The 20,174-nt window shown below is 39.0% G+C and overlaps 1 protein-coding gene across 4 annotated transcripts in view; it reads left to right on the plus strand.

Moving 5' to 3' along the window:
• srgap2 (SLIT-ROBO Rho GTPase activating protein 2) overlaps positions 1-18,921 on the plus strand; it is a 91,041-nt gene extending 72,120 nt beyond the window's left edge. For 3 of the 4 annotated variants that reach the window (XM_056735366.1, XM_056735367.1, XM_056735370.1), the window contains 14 exons: positions 192-389; positions 3,580-3,664; positions 6,118-6,145; positions 6,599-6,629; positions 7,640-7,700; positions 8,635-8,712; positions 8,856-8,990; positions 9,104-9,209; positions 11,534-11,758; positions 15,139-15,218; positions 15,526-15,733; positions 15,839-15,985; positions 16,064-16,385; positions 17,414-18,921. In XM_056735366.1, coding sequence (XP_056591344.1) covers positions 192-389; positions 3,580-3,664; positions 6,118-6,145; positions 6,599-6,629; positions 7,640-7,700; positions 8,635-8,712; positions 8,856-8,990; positions 9,104-9,209; positions 11,534-11,758; positions 15,139-15,218; positions 15,526-15,733; positions 15,839-15,985; positions 16,064-16,385; positions 17,414-17,881 — 2,172 coding nt within the window. In that variant the 3' untranslated portion in view covers positions 17,882-18,921. The remainder of the gene's footprint in view (positions 1-191; positions 390-3,579; positions 3,665-6,117; positions 6,146-6,598; positions 6,630-7,639; positions 7,701-8,634; positions 8,713-8,855; positions 8,991-9,103; positions 9,210-11,533; positions 11,759-15,138; positions 15,219-15,525; positions 15,734-15,838; positions 15,986-16,063; positions 16,386-17,413) is intronic. The other variant, XM_056735369.1, reaches the window with a different exon arrangement.
• Positions 18,922-20,174: the final 1,253 nt, after the last annotated feature.

Genomic DNA, 20,174 nt, shown 5'->3' on the forward strand with positions numbered 1-20,174 from the left:
CATTCCATGAGCGCCGTTACAAATCAAATCAAGGACAGAGCGAACAGATTCCTATAAATATTGCGGAGCGTTGCACATTTTCCTAGAAACATCTGTCTTTCATAAACAAACGTTCTGCATGAATAAATCTGCAACATTGCCAATGATTATGTTCTTTAATAATCATGCCATCCCTCCATGCCTCTCTCCAGGTGAAGAAGACAATGGAGGCCACTCTCCAAACCATCCAGGACATGGTGACCATTGAGGACTTTGATGTGACCGACTGCTTCCACCACAGCAACTCCATGGAGTCGGTCAAGTCCACCGTGTCGGAATCTTTCATGAGCAAACCCAGCATCGCCAAGAGACGGGCCAACCAGCAGGAGACCGAACAGTTCTACTTCACGGTAAATGAGGGGTGAAAGAGTGAAGAAGGTGGTGGATGGATGGAGGGTGGAAAATAGGAATATAGAGCGCAATGGGAGAGATAAGAGATTGAATGTTTGAGATACAGCTTAATGTCTTTGTCCTCACTCAAAGGCCTCTTATAAAAGGCTTTCGTACAGAAGACGGGAATTAGAGGAAATTGCAGGACTGCAGTGATTGACTGCTATTCATTGATCTGTGCTTGTTTGTTGACGGCTGAAACACAATTACACGTTGTAGTTCTGGAAAATAACATTGCAGGTGCACTCCTCCTTACGACAGAAGGCCTATTTAGTTAGTGGTGCGTGGAAAGGCAAAGTGTCAAGTTTAGGGACTTTAAATGTGCTCTTTTGACCCCATTCTCTTTTCTGGCTGAATATAACACTTACAGCACTTATAGAAAAGTATAGTTATCTTCTGGTAACCACTAATAATTGCAGTGAAAATGAAAAATAAATGTGGGCTGCATCTGAAATCACCTGCTTTCATACTATATAGTAGTATGGAAATCAGTATGAAATCCATAATGAATAGTCTGAAACCTTAGTATTCGAAAAACAGAAAGTCGGTTCTTGCTCTTTTCAAGTGTAGGTGATAATGGTACCGAGAAGTATTCTTCTTAGTTAAATAGTGCTTGTTTAAAGGGATACTTCACACAATAATGAAAATTCTATCATTTTTTACAAAGAAAAATATTTGGAAGAATGCTTATATCCAGACAGATTTTGCCCCCTATTGACTTCAATAATTGGAAAAAATACAATGATAATCAAAAGTGCCAAATTCAGCAAAACTATCAGTTTTGGTCTTTTGGGATCTTGTGTTACATACAGTATTGTTCAAAATAATAGCAGTACAATGTGACTAACCAGAATAATCAAGGTTTTAAGTATATTTTTTATTGCTACGTGGCAAACAAGTTACCAGTAGGTTCAGTAGATTCTCAGAAAACAAATGAGACCCAGCATTCATGATATGCACGCTCTTAAGGCTGTGCAATTGGGCAATTAGTTGAATTAGTTGAAAGGGGTGTGTTCAAAAAAATAGCAGTGTGGCATTCAATCACTGAGGTCATCAATTTTGTGAAGAAACAGGTGTGAATCAGGTGGCCCCTATTTAAGGATGAAGCCAACACTTGTTGAACATGCATTTGAAAGCTGAGGAAATTGGTCGTTCAAGACATTGTTCAGAAGAACAGCGTACTTTGATTAAAAAGTTGATTGGAGGTGGGAAAACCTATAAAGAGGTGCAAAAAATGATAGGCTGTTCAGCTAAAATGATCTCCAATGCCTTAAAATGGAGAGCAAAACCAGAGAGACGTGGAAGAAAATGGAAGACAACCATCAAAATGGATAGAAGAATAACCAGAATGGCAAAGGCTCAGCCAATGATCACCTCCAGGATGATCAAAGACAGTCTGGAGTTACCTGTAAGTACTGTGACAGTTAGAAGACGTCTGTGTGAAGCTAATCTATTTTCAAGAATCCCCCGCAAAGTCCCTCTGTTAAAAAAAAGGCATGTGCAGAAGAGGTTACAATTTGCCAAAGAACACATCAACTGGCCTAAAGAGAAATGGAGGAACATTTTGTGGACTGATGAGAGTAAAATTGTTCTTTTTGGGTCCAAGGGCCACAGGCAGTTTGTGAGACGACCCCCAAACTCTGAATTCAAGCCACAGTACACAGTGAAGACAGTGAAGCATGGAGGTGCAAGCATCATGATATGGGCATGTTTCTCCTACTATGGTGTTGGGCCTATTTATCACATACCAGGGATCATGGATCAGTTTGCATATGTTAAAATACTTGAAGAGGTCATGTTGCCCTATGCTGAAGAGGACATGCCCTTGAAATGGTTGTTTCAACAAGACAATGACCCAAAACACACTAGTAAACGGGCAAAGTCTTGGTTCCAAACCAACAAAATTAATGTTATGGAGTGGCCAGCCCAATCTCCAGACCTTAATCCAATTGAGAACTTGTGGGGTGATATCAAAAATGCTGTTTCTGAAGCAAAACCAAGAAATGTGAAAGAATTGTGGAATGTTGTTAAAGAATTATGGAGTGGAATAACAGCTGAGAGGTGCCACAAGTTGGTTGACTCCATGCAACACAGATGTCAAGCAGTTTTAAAAAACTGTGGTCATACAACTAAATATTAGTTAAGTGATTCACAGGATTGCTAAATCCCAGAAGAAAAAAAATGTTTGTACAAAATAGTTTTGAGTTTGTACAGTCAAAGGTAGACACTGCTATTTTTTTTAACACACCCCTTTCAACTAATTGCCCAATTGCACAGCCTTAAGAGCGTGCATATCATGAATGCTGGGTCTTGTTTGTTTTCTGAGAATCTACTGAACCTACTGGTAACTTGTTTGCCACGTAGCAATAAAAAATATACTAAAAACCTTGATTATTCTGGTTAGTCACATTGTACTGCTATTATTTTGAACAATACTGTACATATGTTATGTTAGGACATAGAAAATGTGTATAACATGCTAGTGGCCAAGGATGGATTTGCATTTACTCCGACCTAATATTGGACAGAATGATCAATAAGTGCACTTATATTCACTAAAGAAAGCTTCTGTCAATTGATGTTATGCAGACATTTTTAGCACCTCTTCATCAGCTTGCTACATTTTCCCTCAATTTGTTTCTCTTTACATACTTTCCATTTCTGTCCGTCTCTTCTGCCAAAAGCATCAGTGCATGGCTTCATGCCTTGTCCATTATTTCTTTGTCTGCTTCACCGTTCTGCTGGTGTGACTGTGATATATGATGGATGTAATCATAAGCATCTGTCCGCTCAGCTCCCTCATTCCCTCCACAGTTTGGGTTTTTCTCCATCCGTCTCTTGACCCTCTAACTGTCTGTCTGTTGTCAGGTTTCCATCAGGTCACGGTTTCTGCCCCCAAATAGCCATAAGGTATCACAGCGCATAGATCCAGGGTTGGTGAATATGAAGTTAATGTTTACGCCAACAAGATGTATAGTCTCAACACAGCACAGCAAATTGAAAAGGGTGGAGGCAGGATTTTGTTGTCACGGTGGAGAAAAGAAGCAAAGATTGATTGTGTTTGAGTGAAATTTGTCTGCAGTGTTTGTTCAGAAGTTTTTGAGATGGCTAGCGGTTGAGCTAAACCTGTGACTTTGTTTTCTCTTTTAGAAACTGAAGGAGTTTCTCGAGGGCAGGAACCTCATCACCAAGCTACAGGCTAAACATGATCTGATACAGAAGACTCTGGGAGAAAGTGAGTTATTGTACCCTGAAGTGACTTGAATGTGGGTTTAGTTATAGTTTATTGTACCCAGAACTGACGTTGATACATTAACAAAATGTATTTCTTTGCTAAAAATGCTAAACCAACTTAAGTAAAATCAGACAAGTCTGTAGTAAATATTATTAGCTTTATATCAAAACAGTAGAAGTCCAGGAACCAAATGATCTAATAATTCATCAATTCATCATTATGTAATATTGTTTTCTTTTAGTGATAAGAGAGACTGTGTGTTGTAGACTTAAGTGTACAGTTTGTGTGTGTGGGGGTTTCAGTGTCAGGCAGAGAAGGGACTGAGTTAAGTGTGTGTGTGTTAGATTGAGGATGGTACTGATGTCATCAGTCTGTGGTCATCGGAGCATAAAGCTTCAACGTCACAGTGCTGCTTTGTACTGCTGTCTTCTGAACTTTATCGTGAACTATTTCACTCACTCATATTGGCAGTCCTGGGTGATGGAGGTCAAAGGTCAAACAGACTGATTTAAGACATAGTGGGATAAGCGAACATGACTGTGTGCATGAGCACTTGAGGATTTTCTGCTCTGTGTTTGCTGCCAGTGAAAACACAGATCATTTTTAACTGTCAGTAAACAGGAAGGTAAAATCAGTCAGTACAGACGATTTCATCCTAACAACATACACAAACGTTGCTGCGCATGCTCACTTTTATGACCCCAATTTAACGTACACGTTCCCAAACAATAGTGCCTGTAGATTATTTCTGATAACCATAAAAGAAACTTTTACTTGGGTAAACCGATATTTTGAATTTAGACTCCCATACCAAGCTCAACCGCTAGTTGTCAATGTACCATACGGTTTGTTTAAATGCGACCGAACTACAGGACCCATTCAACAAATTGTTTATTTAATAAAATGAACATACAACAAAATGCAACAAATCGTTTATTTAATACAGTAAAATAACCCAACAAATGAACATAAGTTAAATACAATTCAAATATTTACATTATTAGACACTAGCCAAACACAAACCGGATGTTACCTGGGGGTCAGGTGCACACGCGTCCAATGAAACGGTCTTTATCCGACTGATAACACAGATGATTTAGAGATGATGATGTGTTTAATGTTTCTGAGGAGATGGTAATAGTGTTTGCTAACTGACCTTTCTAAATAGTGTATGTCCATACTTCATATTCTGGTTGGTACTGGTCTTGGTGCATTCTTTCTTACAGTACATCTCAACACTGTACCCTTGCTTGCTGAGGGCATTAACCCGTTTGGCCAGATTCTATATCATTTTATGCTGTATATAATAACATTAAAATACAAGGATCCCTATATAAGTACTATATGATCTGTTACTTATTGTAGCTCTGTTACTCATTAAAGCCACTGAAAACAGATTTGAACAGAGTCGCAATGCCTTAATGAATCAGAATTTTAGTGTGAAATGGATTTGGGTACAGTATGTGCGGAGCCCAGCTGTTGTTATTGAAACACACTGACAGAATGTCCCACCACAGACAGCACAGACACACGACAGAAGATGACTGAGGGAAATAGAGGTTTGATTATTAGCCTTCTGATGTTTGTTGTATGTTTGGGATGTATCGCACTGCACGCCACTGAGTTCTGTGTGTGTGTGTGGAGATGCTGGGCCTGTATTGTTATGCATTTTGAGCTTGATAACTGTAATATTTTTTTTAAATGGTCATATTTCCAAAATGATAGAGTATAAGCATTTAAACTTTGTTACTTATTAATTGTTGATACAATGGCAAGAAGGTGAGGGAAATAAAGACCCAACGAGAATTAGCGCAGAGCGTTTACTGATATATATATTTTATTTTTATCTGACAGGATATATTGTTATATTAACAGGATAAAAAGTTTTAAAGTGAGACAAAATAAGTAATACCACAAAGCATCTTATATAATTATTGTAATAATAAAACATATTTTAGCAATAAATGTTGCTGTGTTTCAGGGGAATTTATAGGAAAAAACATTAAAGTTTTTTAGATACCCTTAAGATAACATATTTTATCAAAAAAATGTTGGCTGAAGAAAAAAAGAAAAGAAAGTATATTTGTTATTGCAATTCCATTTTTTTGTGTGTGTATGTAGCTCATAGCATATGGGAAAATGGCAACATCTGCACAAACCAATGTGTCAAAATGGTTTCAAATTGTGAATTTCATAAACATAGTTTAAAATTAAACATATATAACATGGATGTGAAACTGTACTGCGCATTAAAAACTCTCCTGTCAGGGCCATGTGGGTGTAAGGTCACATCCCACAGGAAGGTTGTTTTTAACAGTACAGACAAGAAGAGCAAATGCTTTACTCCCAGAGGAAGCCGGGCAGCTTTTCTATCCAGCTGCGGTCGCTTCCTCACACATCCAGCTTCTATCTAACAGCTTTTCTAATGTTTTTTCTCTTCTCTGACTCTTCAGGTCAGAAGACCGACTACTGCCTTGCCAGGTAAGTGGGAAACGTAACCAACACATCCAAACAAGACACAAAAAGCCACCATTTAGCACACATGCAGATGTTTTATAGTCATTTGTCAATCTCGTCTAGACACATTCATCTTTTATTCACTTCTGATGGTTTATTTATTGAGAGGGTCTTACACTTCAATTATAATGCAGTATGGAAATGTGAAAACAAAGAGTTTATAGAATAGATAGAAATAACAGATTTAATGACAGCCTGTATGTGTTTGTGTGTATATAAGAGAAGTATATTAAAACAGGAAACATCACTAGAGGGTCATTTCTACTTGTGTAATGGCGACAGGCAATTTGTGGATTGAATATGGAGGAAAATGAGAGCAGTTTGAGGGAAAATGATCCATCGTAATGACAGAGCTCTCTCTCTCTCTCTCTCTCTCTCTCTCTCTCTCTCTCTCTCTCTCTCTCTCTCTCTCTCTAGCGGTCGCAGGGACTCTACATTGCGGAAACAGGTAATTACCGGCCCTCCCCAGGACAGCTGTGTGTTTTTTTGTACTGTATATATTTGCGTGTGATCTCTTATCTCATAAACATGAATGCATGTACATCTCTAAACACGTCTTAAGATAGTTGGTTCTGGAAATGGCGATCAATTCCCTTTTTATTCATCACAGATCTGTAACTTCTCTCTTCTTTGTAATATTTACAGTGTGTAGTCACTTTCCTGGCAATGCCACCCTGCAATCATTTTGCACATCACAGTGGAATAAATTTGCTAACTAAACCGTTGGAATAAATTTAGCATGTCTGTCCTATTACCTAAACCCAACAGGGTTTTACAACCCCACAGGAGGTTTGGGGCAGTGACCCAGCACTGTTGAAACAAAAAATTACCCAGCGCATCCCTTCCAAGGACCACCCTAATGTCCATATCGCCCTCTAGTGACGGAAATTGATATACACTACAGTCCCCTTTGGATGAATTACCACATAAAGATTGTAAAATCATAAAGATCATAAAGATAATCACATTAAGACGAACAATCCCACAATGCTTTGCACTTTGATTCACGTAAAATAGATTTGCATTTTCCGTCTTTTGTTCAATAGCGTCATAAGAACAGCAAGGGTGTATGTATTAGTCTCACAGTGACACACGTCTTAACCAGTGTCTGTAAGCATGTCCTCACACAGTTACGCTCGGGCTCGACGTGGCCCAGATTCCGCATGGTTTAGCCATTTCCTGTTCACTCAAATAAACAAAAGGAAGCTGTGGAGAGAAGCTGTCTCCTAGCAACCATTGCCCCATTCCCCCGTGGCTCAAACTGTGTTTTTTCATCCCTGCTAAATTCTGTCTGATGCATGCCTCCCTTTGCAAATATTATTACTATTTGAATCCCGAACAGAAACCCTTCTTCAGAAAGATTTCCTGTGCTGTGAAATGTCCAGGGACCCTTCCCTCTAACCATTTGACCAGACCTGCATATTTTCTCCCTCATTTTTTGCTTTTTTGCTCTCCTAGGAGCCCAGCCAAATCATTCCCCTCATGGTGGAGAGCTGTATACGCTTCATCAGTCGACATGGTGAGCTCTCTCTCTCACTTTTGCTTTTTTTGCCAAAGGCACTATTGCAGTGCAACTCACGGGTCTTTTCTGCAGAAATGAACATGATGTTCTGTTTTGCTGCACTCATTGCAGATCATTTCTTCTTTTCTATTTATAAATCATTAAGTGGTATTTTCTCCAGAGTTTTGTTTCGGCACTGGATATTCCCTAATATTTGTCTTAAATACATACAGTTTTTATTCTGTCAATTTAATGTTTTTGTTATTGAATTATTATATGATAGATTCTGATTGGTTAACATAACCACAGTTTAACCATCGTAATGGGTTACACAATGTAGCACAGCCTTTTGTTGCTTATTGCTAGCGTGTAAATAAAGCCGCAGAAAAAATTAAGAGACCATCCCAAATATTAACTTAATCAGAATTTCTAGATGTATTGTGGCCATTCCAGTCCAGTGTCTGTTGAATTTTAACAAATGAGACCTCAGGAGTGACAACAACAATGTGAAAGACTGATAGCATGATAAAAGACACCGAGATAAAAATCCAGGTTATCACAAAAAAATATATATTTGAAGTTTTCCTAAATACATCCACAGATTGTACTGTTGTATTGCTTATTTGAAATTTGGTAGAAATATTGTTATTAGTTCACTGAATGAATCTAAAATTATCATCTTACCTTAACACATACCTATAAAAAGTAATCATTTTAAAATGGTCTCTTTTATTATTTTCCACAGCTGTATATTACTCAGTGAGTCAATATTCAATAACGACATTATTTGACTGATATAAAAAACAGTTTTAACTGATAAATATAATGGATTAATTCAAATAATATATATATGTACGTGCATCTACTTAAACCTCAACACACAGCACAAACTAGAGAAAAAAACATGTCCTGTCTGTTCTTTGTGTTCATAATGTTGTGTGTGTCTGTATAGGTCTCCATCACGAGGGTATATTCAGGGTGTCTGGCTCCCAGGTGGAAGTCAATGACATAAAGAACGCCTTTGAGAGAGGTGAATAAATCTGCACCATCATCTGCAACGTTTCCTTTGTTATGGTCTCCTCTCTGTTTTGAATCAGCTTGTATTATTAAAGGACCCACTCATTGTTCTTCATCTATTCTTATGATATTTTGATTCTTCTCTTTGTGTCTCAGGAGAAGATCCGCTGGCTGGGGATCAGAACGACCACGAAATGGACTCTATTGCTGGAGTTTTAAAGCTCTATTTCAGAGGCCTGGAGCACGCCCTCTTTCCAAAGGAAGTCTTCCATGATCTCATGTCCTGTGTCTGTGAGTGTCCACTTATTTCTTACACCCACACCACACAAACTCAACTCATGCTTTCCATATTAAACAAAAGAGGAGTTTTGTGTTGAAGTAACTTATTTTTTATGTTTTGTCAGCCATGGAGAACCTCCAGGACAGAGCTGTCCACATCCGTAAAGTCCTGCTGTCGCTACCCAGCAACACCCTGGTCATCATGAGATACTTGTTTGCTTTCCTCAAGCAGTGAGTGCCATTGTTCAAAGCTCATATGCTGGATGTTTTACATAGAAGTCATTCGGTTCTTTTGTTTATTTGGGTTTTTAATAAGTTCAAAAAGATCTCACGTCTAGAAGTGCTGTTTAAGTGTTCGTTTGTCCAAAAATGTCATCATTTACTCCCTTTCTTCTTTCAGATAAGAATTTCGCTTCGGCCCTTCCAAGACCTTTGATGTCTATATTCACACAGTATTTAATAAAAAAACTAACTTTTTAATGATTAAATACAGTGTTGTCAAAGATGACAAGCAGTTTTTAATACTTCTTTTTGGTTATATATTTGCAAAACCCAGTGACAAACATAAAAGGTGACTAATAATAATGATTTATGGCAAAGAAAATGAATCACGAAATATGGAGGCAGAAGGACAGCAGTGATATTTTGCATTCAATGGATGTTGTAATAGAAGTCAATATAAGTCTACTTAACTGTGTAGTAGATTTGTGTAGAGGATGGACTGAAAATTGCTGACCATTTCAGCTCCCAAATCAGATTTTCATTGCATCTTATATTAAAGATGCACCAATACATCAATGTCAATAATCGATTTCAGTCTTTAAAGCCAATTTTCGTGCTATCGGCCAACAGTTTATACATACAGTATATGTATTTGTAATGTTAAGAAACAGCACCACTTTCATGTTCAATAGTATAAGTCATTATATTAATTAATACATTCAGAAAGTTAAGAAATATTAATTTCATCTTCAGAATCGGCATCTGGCAGATATCACTCTGAAAAATTGGTTATCGGTAGGGACATTTTGTATGGGTGCATCTCTCTTTTATATGATAAATGATAAAGATGCATTTGCAGTTTTTACTTATTATAAAACAACTTAAACCAATGCAAAATGCCTTCGTAAACCAATAAACAAGTGCCCTGCACATTGACTTAAGATGAACCAAGTTCTAGTCCTTTCCTGAGTCCTTTCCCGACCCCGGTCCCCCTCTCTCACCCCATATAAATTTCCATCCTCTCCTCACTGTCCTATCTATAAAAGCTGTATGCATTTGTTGTAGCATGTGTCGTAACCAATGGTATTGCAGCTGCGACAGATGGGACCTTTTTTGCAATCTGTTCCTATAAATCAATGTTATTTTCTAGTGATTTACTATAGCTAACCTCTCTTCCCACAAATTGTTTAAGTTTGTTCTTAAACTTGCATTTTACAAGACCTACAACTCTAAAACTCTCATTCCTAAAAGAGACTATTGGCCCAAACCCAACGCTAGCTGATGCTACAGCATTGAACCGCTTGAAACGGTTCTCTTTGTATCACTACCACCCCCCTTTTTTCCACCCTGTGGTTCTTTTGAAAGACCCCCCAGACCACTACATGCTCTTAGCTTCTATACCAGCCTGCTGGTGCGCGCACAGGCGTGTTTGGTTTCCCCAAACTGAGTGAACCTGCTCCAGCTTTGGTATCACAGCCAGAAATGGAAAGTGAGTGAGACGCCGAGTGTCTTGAGGTATGTTGTTGCCATCTAGCCCCCATTAGCTCTCCCATGCCAGACGTCTGTGAATGGCCTCTGTGTTTATGGCCGATAGATCTTGCCTCCACTATAAAAGTCAACCGGGGTGCCAGAATGAGTCTACGAAGAACTGCTGCTCTCGCCAGTCGTACGCAAGGTCCAGTGTTACCACAAAAACACATTTACAATAAAGACATCACACTTGAATGGTACGGAAGACATACAGAAATCAGAGAAAGAAAAAAATGTGGGTAATCGGAGACCGCTGTGCTGTATCTGTCTGAGAAGGACAGCTCCCATAAATTTGGTTTGGAGTCTCTCCATGTTGAAGTTTATGAGACCCAACTGCCTTTACCCCAATCCCTCACTCACCAAATACCACCTCTCTGTCCCACCACCAAACACACAAATATATTTCCCTAGAACATATTTTCTTGCTTAATGGGCACATCAGAGGTCTCTCTAAGCACATGAAAGGGCATCCTGTGGAGTGAGATCGGTAAGAAGCGTCCAAACACATGTGTATGAAAGTCTCTGATAGATGAGCTGTCATAAGAAAGTGTAGGTAGAGTCTCGGTCTGGAACTCAATCTGCTTTTCGCATTAGTACAGAGAGAGCTGGTCTCTTCACGGCATTTGTGAACAAGATGCTTAATCTAAAATGAGTTTAAATAGTTAATTTGCATGGAAGTAAGTTTTGGAACTAAGGAACTAATTTTAGCAATGTACATTTTTGCACTCAACTAAGGTGCTTCAACATTCACATCACATATTCATTGGATATTTGTTCATTCTTTGTTTTTTCTCTTTCTCTAGTCTATCGCAGTACAGTGAAGACAACATGATGGACCCCTACAACCTGGCCATCTGCTTCGGCCCCACACTCATGTCTGTACCCGAGGGCCACGATCAGGTCTCCTGCCAGGCACATGTGAACGAGCTCATCAAAACCATCATTATCCATCATGATAGTATCTTTCCTGGGCCTCGTGAGCTGGAGGGGCCCATCTATGACCGCGGAGGAGTCGCCGAAGAATACTGGTGCGTTTTCAACCAACAGAATCTGGAGTCGGTTTGAGTAAATGTGGTCAAAAAATAAAAGTTCAAAAGCTGAAAATGAGGCTCATAATCTTGGCAATGAGAATTTTGGCCGCGCGTTTTATTGAAGCAGCTGCTCAGCCGAACCGCAAAGCCAGAAATGAGACGGGTATGATTTAATACAGAAGAAGTTTGACATGATGGATAAGGCTTCTGAAAGATAAAGAGAAATTACAGGAAGTCGGTCTTTAAGATCCAGAGAAGTCTTTTTAAAGTTTACATCCTACATATATTAAGGTCATTAAAACAGCATTAAGGTGGGTAAAGTTACTGATACGTTGCCGACCCCCAGCACGTGTCAGCACGTGACCCTGTAGACTCCCGAGAGATGTCATAGTGAACATAACCAGAAGCATGGCAGGAGGCCAATCTCATATAATATTATCACGAAGTCAGTTTTTTTTATTTAAAGAAGAGGTTATCCTCTCTGCTCAAGGCCAAGTGTTAATGGAATCCTCTCCTACAGCTTTTAAATAACTACTGTGGATGTGAAGGAGGAAGTGACTTTAGATACTGATGTAACATCAGATCTGGGCTGGGTTTCCCGAAACCATCGTACTCATACGTCATTCTTAAGAATATATCTCAACCACTCTTAAGGTATAATTTAAGAATGACATAGCTTTAAGGTTTCGGGAAACCCAGCTCAGGTTTACGTGGGAGATACGAGTGTGAAAACACTGGTTATTCCACATGTTTGTCATGCTCGGGATTGTTTGGATTACATTGAGTTTGTGAAATGATGTGTTTTCTGTTTAGGGTTTCCTGCGGCTTTAGCTCACATGAGTTTGAGACGCGGAAACAACAACAGTTAACACGTTGCAAACTTGATTTCTGCCAAGAGGTTCAACATTTTTGTCTAGGAACCCTGTCTAGTCAATTTTAAGAATCAAAGTCTACAATTATTTCCTCTCTATCGCCATCTCTGTTTGAAACATAAAATTGCACTTCACTTTATGATCTTCATGCGTCTTGATGTCAAATACCTGGAAGATCAACTTCATTTTTGTTATTGTGGTAATTACATTTTTTACAATTTTGTAATGTGCATTTGTCATTTTATTAGTTATTTTTATGTTGCTATAAAAAGAGCTTTATTTTTATTTCAGCTTTAGATTTCATTTGTTTTTTTATTTATTTTCATTAAATAATTTTAGACTTATTTCAGTTACTCAGGCAACATTCCTAATTCTAATAACTTTACAAATAATATTGGATATTTTTTGTTTATTGATATAAAATACATTTAGTTTGAGTAAACTTTAAGAATAATGAACTCAACTTATTAATCATTAACAGATTTTTTATGCAAAAACTGTTTTAAAGGAACAATTGATCAAAAAATTTTAAATCTGTTAGCTTACCTCACCCTCATGTCTTCCATCATCTCTCATCATAGCAAAAGTATGACTGCGACACTATTGTGTAAGATTCAGCCTGAAACGTGTGTGGAACCCGTTTTTGCTTTAAATTGTCATTTTTGTACGATAACTGGGTAGTGTAAACAGAGGGCAGTGGAAGACTGTGGAAGACGTTAGAAATCAGAGTGACTTCTGACCTCTCAGAGCACAAACTCATCTGCTCGAGGGTACAGAAGCCAAAGGATCGGTTTTCCTTAAGAGCCCAGATCAAAGCTGCACGCTCACTCCCTCACACAGAGTGACATGAGGATCGTGGGATTATCTTCACTAACTAACTGCTCAACAGAGCCGATCTGTCACTTAAGAGACGTTTAAACACAAGCACATGTTCAACCACACTTCATAGCAATTTGCTTTCCAAAGAGATGCGAAGGTTCACTGCAACACTGACAAAGTGTCCACATATGTGTGCTTTGCCAAAAACTTGTCATGTTTCATGACGCACACCGGGCAGAGATTAGCACACTGAGCGGTCGTATCCCAGAGTTCCTTCTGTCTAAAGCCACTCTGTAATGAAATTAAGCTTTTTATTAGGCATGGCTTCATGTGTGCCAGTTGTCAATGTAATAAGCCAGGATGTTCTTAACTCCGCACATTAACTCTGTTGAGCTTGAATGTCCTCCAGCATGTGTTACGAGAAAACAGCTTTATTGGTATAGTGATGACAGTAAATTAGTCAGTATTTTCAGCTGAGTGCTGTATGGGGGGGATCAGGTTGTTTTTTACTAAACGAATACTGGGGTATTAGAGGGTTTCTTGGCTTGTGAATTGCATAACAGAGTTGTTATCTGCACTGAAGCTTGTATGACTTTGGTAAAGAGCCATTTTGCTGTGCATTAGTGCAGTGGATTCAGGACACTGGATTCCTGGTGGATCTGTGAGAGCAGTTCAGAGTCAGGAGGACATAGGAAGTTATAGCTTTGATCTTAAAATCTGTGTTCTACTTCCTGTTTTTGTTTAAAAAACAAGCACTGTTTCAGACTAAAACGAGAGACGAAAAGAGAGTTAAAGTCATAATAGCTTTTTAAAAATCAACTCAAGACTTTATTTATCTTATTTTATTCATTACTTTACCTATTGTGCTTCAGAGTTAAAGCACTAGTCAGAAGTCATTCTGGGATCAAGTACCTATATAGGCCATAGTACGTACTGTATATCCGCAGGAAAAAAAAGTATTTCCCAAACTCACCATTATTTCCCTTTGTGCCCCTGTTGGGCTTGACCCCTTAATTGCAGCTTGCAGCTATATTTCTGTATTATTTTACTATTCTATACATTTTAGAATATTCTGATGGACAAAATAAAGTTAAACATCAAATCAAAAATGTCTTTGAGACTTTTAGAAAAATACATGACACTACAGTTTAGTATAGTTCAGGGTAAACAGGTTTAGGGTTCACTTTCTCAAGCTTTGTTAATAATTTTATTTTACCATAATTTGTATCTCATCAAAATGTGACTAACCTTAATTTAGGTAATGTAAACCAAAATTGAACTTACAATAAAACAAGTTATATTTTATTATTTTTGTGTAGTCAGCCTTTGTCTACAGTTTGGGAATAAATCTCTTTGCATGAATGCTGTGCTCTTATTGGCTGCATTTTCATTATTCAGTTCAAATAATCTTTTTTTTTTCAAGAAAATACTACACAAAAAAATTGCTTTGTAATGAAAGAAACTAATTGTTTGTACAATTGTAAATTTTATCTTCAAAACCATTTTCAGCATTTATGCATACCCCTACAAACTTGAGTTGTAAGGTCAGAAGAATGATTTCAGTCACATGACTTTTCAGCTTTTGAAGATTTGTGTGTGTATTTTTTTATTCTGTTGTTGACATATCTAATGTAAGAAGGCCTGTTATGGGGGGTTTCCACTGACCTCTCTTCTCTCTTTCTACAGCGATATTCCACACATTGAGCCCCCTCTAGTGGATGAGCCAGCACCTGACACACCCTCTGAAATACACAACAGTGATGAAGGTGAGTCAAGATGGACCAGAACACCACACTAACACACGTACACAAACTTAAGCCCTTCTATACATTACTGCTGCTCATCTTAAAAAACTTTTTACATAGTACCTCCCAAGCCTAACACGGTCCCTATCTATCACAAAAACGCAGTTTTACGCCCTCTTGTGTCCGCATACCCCTGCTGCAGCTCCAGTCCTGTTTTCAACTGTGTGCTCTAACCGGCCTGGCTTCCCCTGGATTAACCCCTCCTCTTTCCCTTTGCTCTTTTCCCTTGTTCCCTCTCTCTCTTGCGCTCTCTTGCGTGTCTGAGTAGTAAAGTCAAGGACCTTAAACGTTTCAGAGTCCGAGCCCATCGAGGCCATCGCACGTTTCGACTACTCTGGACGCACCAACCGTGAGCTCTCCTTTAAGAAAGGGGCGTCTCTGTTGCTGTACCACAGAGCCTCTGATGACTGGTGGCAGGGTCGCCACAACGGTACCGACGGACTGGTGGCGCACCAGTACATTGTGCTGCAGGACATGTAAGCTGATCGATTATTGTGCATCATAAGAAATAAATGTATTAATTGGTCATTCAATTTGTAAATGTGTCTTTTAAGTTCATTCGTGTGTATTTTTTGAGATAGGCCGGATGGGTTTGCAGGCAGAGGAAGTCCCAAAGCTGATCTAGAGTCATCCCATGATTCCATGGAAGAAAAGGTGTCAACCAGGACCAGCGCCAGTTCGCCCACTGTAGGCCATGTAGCTGATATCTACCTGGCCAACCTCAACAAGTAAGTCTATACAGCCCGAGAATAATATCTATGAATTAATTGCGCCTGTTTTTATTTATCTTTATTGATCCATCACAGGCTGAGGAAACGTCCTGAAGCAACCAGCGTCCGTAGAACCTTCCGGACATCGGACGGGCAGGGAGAGGGCTCTTCTGGAGCAGCTGGGGGTTTAAAGACCACCCCCATGTCTGCAGGAGGACTGTCAAAGGAGGGAACAGACAAGCGACCGGTCAGCGCTCACAGCGTCCTGAACTCCATCACCCGACACGCCTCTCTGAAGACTAAAGTGGAAGGGCCTCAGCTCCGGAAAACCGCACCTGCAGGAAGATCCAAGAGTTTTAGCAACCACAGACCAACCATGGATCCGGAGATTATCGCTCAGGTGGAGCACAGCTCACAGGTACAACAAACCTGGAATCAAGAATCTTGATTTTGTGCACTTCCACACATGCTGTGATTTGTGCAAAATAAGTAAATAAATAGACTTTAACAATTCATATGAGTTATTCATAATTGTTTTATTTATTCTCATACTTAGTCATATTTACATTTACACACATGCAGGCCTTATTAAAGCGCTACTTAATGATTATCAGAGAAACATTTTTACAGTTCATGTTACAAAGTTAAACCGAAGTTGACATGCATGCACCGACTAAAAACGACAAACAGGAAGTCCTTTTCCTCTCAGACTGTTCTATTAAGAAAGTGCTGAGGTCTCTACAGCAGTCTGTGTGTTGTAAAGTGTCTTATTTATCTTCCTTTGAGCGTTAATTTCATGGCTGGATGGAGGTGCAGGATCAATTCAGGCTTTGCTTGGTATTGAGTTGAGACCCGCAGTTCAGGCAGCCTGACTGAGAATATCTCACAGCAGGCTGCGACCTGTTTTGACAAATTTGGTCTATTTCCGCCCACAGCAAATCAGATATAAAATGCATGATATATTTTTATCTTTTTTTGCATTCACAGTAGCTGCCGTTGTAATCTTTCTGCCTGAACCTTACAAAAATGTTTATTCGTGTGTGCTGTTTGTATATTTCATTTAAAGTGAAATTAATTGTATTTCATAACTACTGAACATTTGAGAATACTTGACTTATACTGACAGACAACTATACAGTATTTATAAACGGTTTCATACTTACGGCAGATCTCCCCAAAGAATCGATAACTGTTGAGTAGTTTTAATGTAATTTCAAACAATTCATGTACAATATAATATTCATATAAATTACATATAAAATATATTATAACCAAACACAGACCGGAACTTAAGTTAACTTCTGGCCAGGTGCGTTTCCCAGCAGTACTACAACAAAAGTTAATACTGTATTTATTGCATGTAATGGTTTCGTTTGAATCTATGTTTTAAGTTAACCGACTAACTCTGTATTTTCCTTCTTCTCTTTGTGCCATTCTCTCTCTCAGGACATTGAGGACACTATGACCACGGCGATAAGTGAGCTGCGAGAGCTGGAAAGGCAGAGCAGCGTCAAACACGCCCCTGACATCGTGCTGGACACTCTGGAGCAGCTGAAGAGTGGTGGTGCGTCTGAGCCGTCTAGCCCGCTCCACTCTCGCCTGCTCCGTGAGTCCGACTCCTCCCAGCATCCCCTACAGCGCAGCGCCAGCTCGGTCAGCGACATGCCCTCCACCTTTCGGCCCAGCAGGAGCAGCGGATCCAAGAGCCCTCTGTCCTCCATGTCAGCCACGGGTCTCTCTGCTTCCGGATCCACCTTTAGAGAGAGCAAGCCTCCTGCCACCAGACCCAAACCTGTGGTCTTCCCGAAGAGCGGATCTGCAGGGGGCAGTCCGGCGATGGGCTCCCCGACCACCACCGTACCCCCGACCCCTCCGCCTCCTCTACCACCCACTGACAAATCCTGCCCCGTCTGAAGGTTTTACAACCTCCCCATATATGTCTATTAATTCCAAGAACAAAACGAAATGATTTCGATGTTTCTGGATCTTAATGGACATCTGCATACGGACTGCTTGCGTGAGTGGCCAACACAGAGTGTGTATGTGGAACTGATATACACATGTGGAAATATTGGAGTGATTTTACAGCACTGTTTTAGTTTGGATTTGAACAAGGACTTCACCAATAACGTCTCTAATCCCGATTTAGTGATTTGGGGTTTTCCCCGTATGTGTAGACTGATTTTATTCTAACTCTAAGTATGAGTGAGCTCTGGACATTCTTTTCTTTCCATAGAAATACTATAAGGACTCTTTTTCCCCTCAGAATCATGGCGGGTCTGTTGAGGCCTGCACAAAAAAAAACAGTTTTTACCAGTTGCACTCCTGTTCTGTCGCTCTGGAATTTCTTTACTGTTTGTCAACTACATCTAACCTAACCAGAAATGGTTAAACCTTTGTCTATACTATGTAGAACAACAATAATGTTGTACAACCTGTCACACAATACTTACAGTTCATTGATCACAGTAATGCACTAAAATTCATTGGCATCATCTGAAACGCAGGGTCTTCGGGTACATTAGTTGCCAAGTAATGTATATTTGTTGTAGCCTGTCTTTCTTTTTACAAGGCGGGAAACTAACACAATAATGTAACAGAACATCTTTGCATGAGAATAGTTAGCCAGAACCTACAAACCAGCCTCGACTTTAAAAGAATATTTGCATGGCAACAAACGAATGCCTTCCCTGGCGAACCGATTCATTTCCCTATCAATCAACAGCACTTCTAAAATTCTTCTGAAAAGCCTAACATGTGTACGTATTGTATTATTATATCAGTGGTCACATAACTGTGATGAAATGCAGTGTTGTTTTGTATACGTTAACTAATCATGATTATAACTGGAAAAAAATATCTAAAATGAGGAATGTCCTGTTACACACACAAGCACAACACTGTTTCTTCATTGCTCACATATAAAGAATAAAAAAGTGAAAAAACAATTTTAATACATTTTTCTTAGGTCATTACTTGGTCCTGCTCTGTATCATGGTAACTTTGTATCAGTATGTACTGTATGTATATGTGTGTATATTATGAATCTTAGCAAAAAAAGGGAAAACTTACCCACCTCAGAGGATTTAAACAGACAAAAAGGGGGAAACATGCGAGAGAGAAAAGCTACATCGCTTTTTACATTCTTATACTCCCATAGCTTGACATAAGGTAGCCACTTTCTTGTTCGTTGTAGCTGAGGGAAAAAACGATAATTTAGCCTCTTTATGGTCTGACAATCTATATACTTCATTAATGTCTGTCCAACATCCATCCAAGAGCTAAATTCCTCCTCACATGGTCTGCATGTTTATGCCTTCAACACAACGGATCTCCCTCAGTGAGGCCTTACTAGTTACAGTAGTATGAGATCTGAGAAAATGCACTGAGCTGGTTTGTGAAAACATCCAAATTCAGTAGTCTGCTTCAACTTGAAGCGTTTCTTCATTCTTAAAGCCCTGATATGTACAGTTTTACATGCATGGCTGACTGTGACATCCGAGAAAATACCTACGGAAAGATTGAGCTGAAAATCACTAAGGCATTTTTGTTTTTTAATGGACGTCTTGAGGACAAGCCTTCTCCTAATGTGTTTTTTTCTGAACTGTTTAATGTGTTGTCAAGTTGCGTTTGGGAATAAAGTCTTAACCGGTGGTTGCATTTGTTCATGTGTTAAATGATTGAAAGTATTCTGTGTATATTGTTACCGATACCTCATAAAGGCAACTGGAACTGTTTTATTGGAGGTCTTTTGTGGCTGGGACTTTTACATGCAAAGTCCCCTTTTTAATGAAAAAAAAACAGAATGCTGTTGGCTGACGCCTCTGTTTACATGCATATTTTTTTTCTTTAATTTGGTCAATTGAAATCAATCATTATTCACTTGAATTGTATGTTTGTGAACAAATTGAGGGTGATTTCCTTTCTGTTTTGTAATCATAACTATTGTTAAAATGTAATTCCTGTCCAGTTTAAGCGAGACTGTAAAATGAATTGTCTTCTTAAATATATTTATAGTTGTCGATTCATATATCTGTTGCCAGGGTCACCTGTGTTCAGATGAACTTTGTATATACAATAGTGTACATTACAGAGGTACATTCATTTTCTTTTTCATTTTTCCTTACTTGGTTTGTGGGGTTTTGTTTGGTACAGTATTGTACAGCAATAGTAGTTGCCACTCAAATACACATTAGCCTATATAATT

This window comes from Triplophysa dalaica, chromosome 21 (genome assembly GCF_015846415.1).
Source record: "Triplophysa dalaica isolate WHDGS20190420 chromosome 21, ASM1584641v1, whole genome shotgun sequence".
NCBI classification, from domain to species: Eukaryota; Metazoa; Chordata; class Actinopteri; order Cypriniformes; family Nemacheilidae; genus Triplophysa; species Triplophysa dalaica.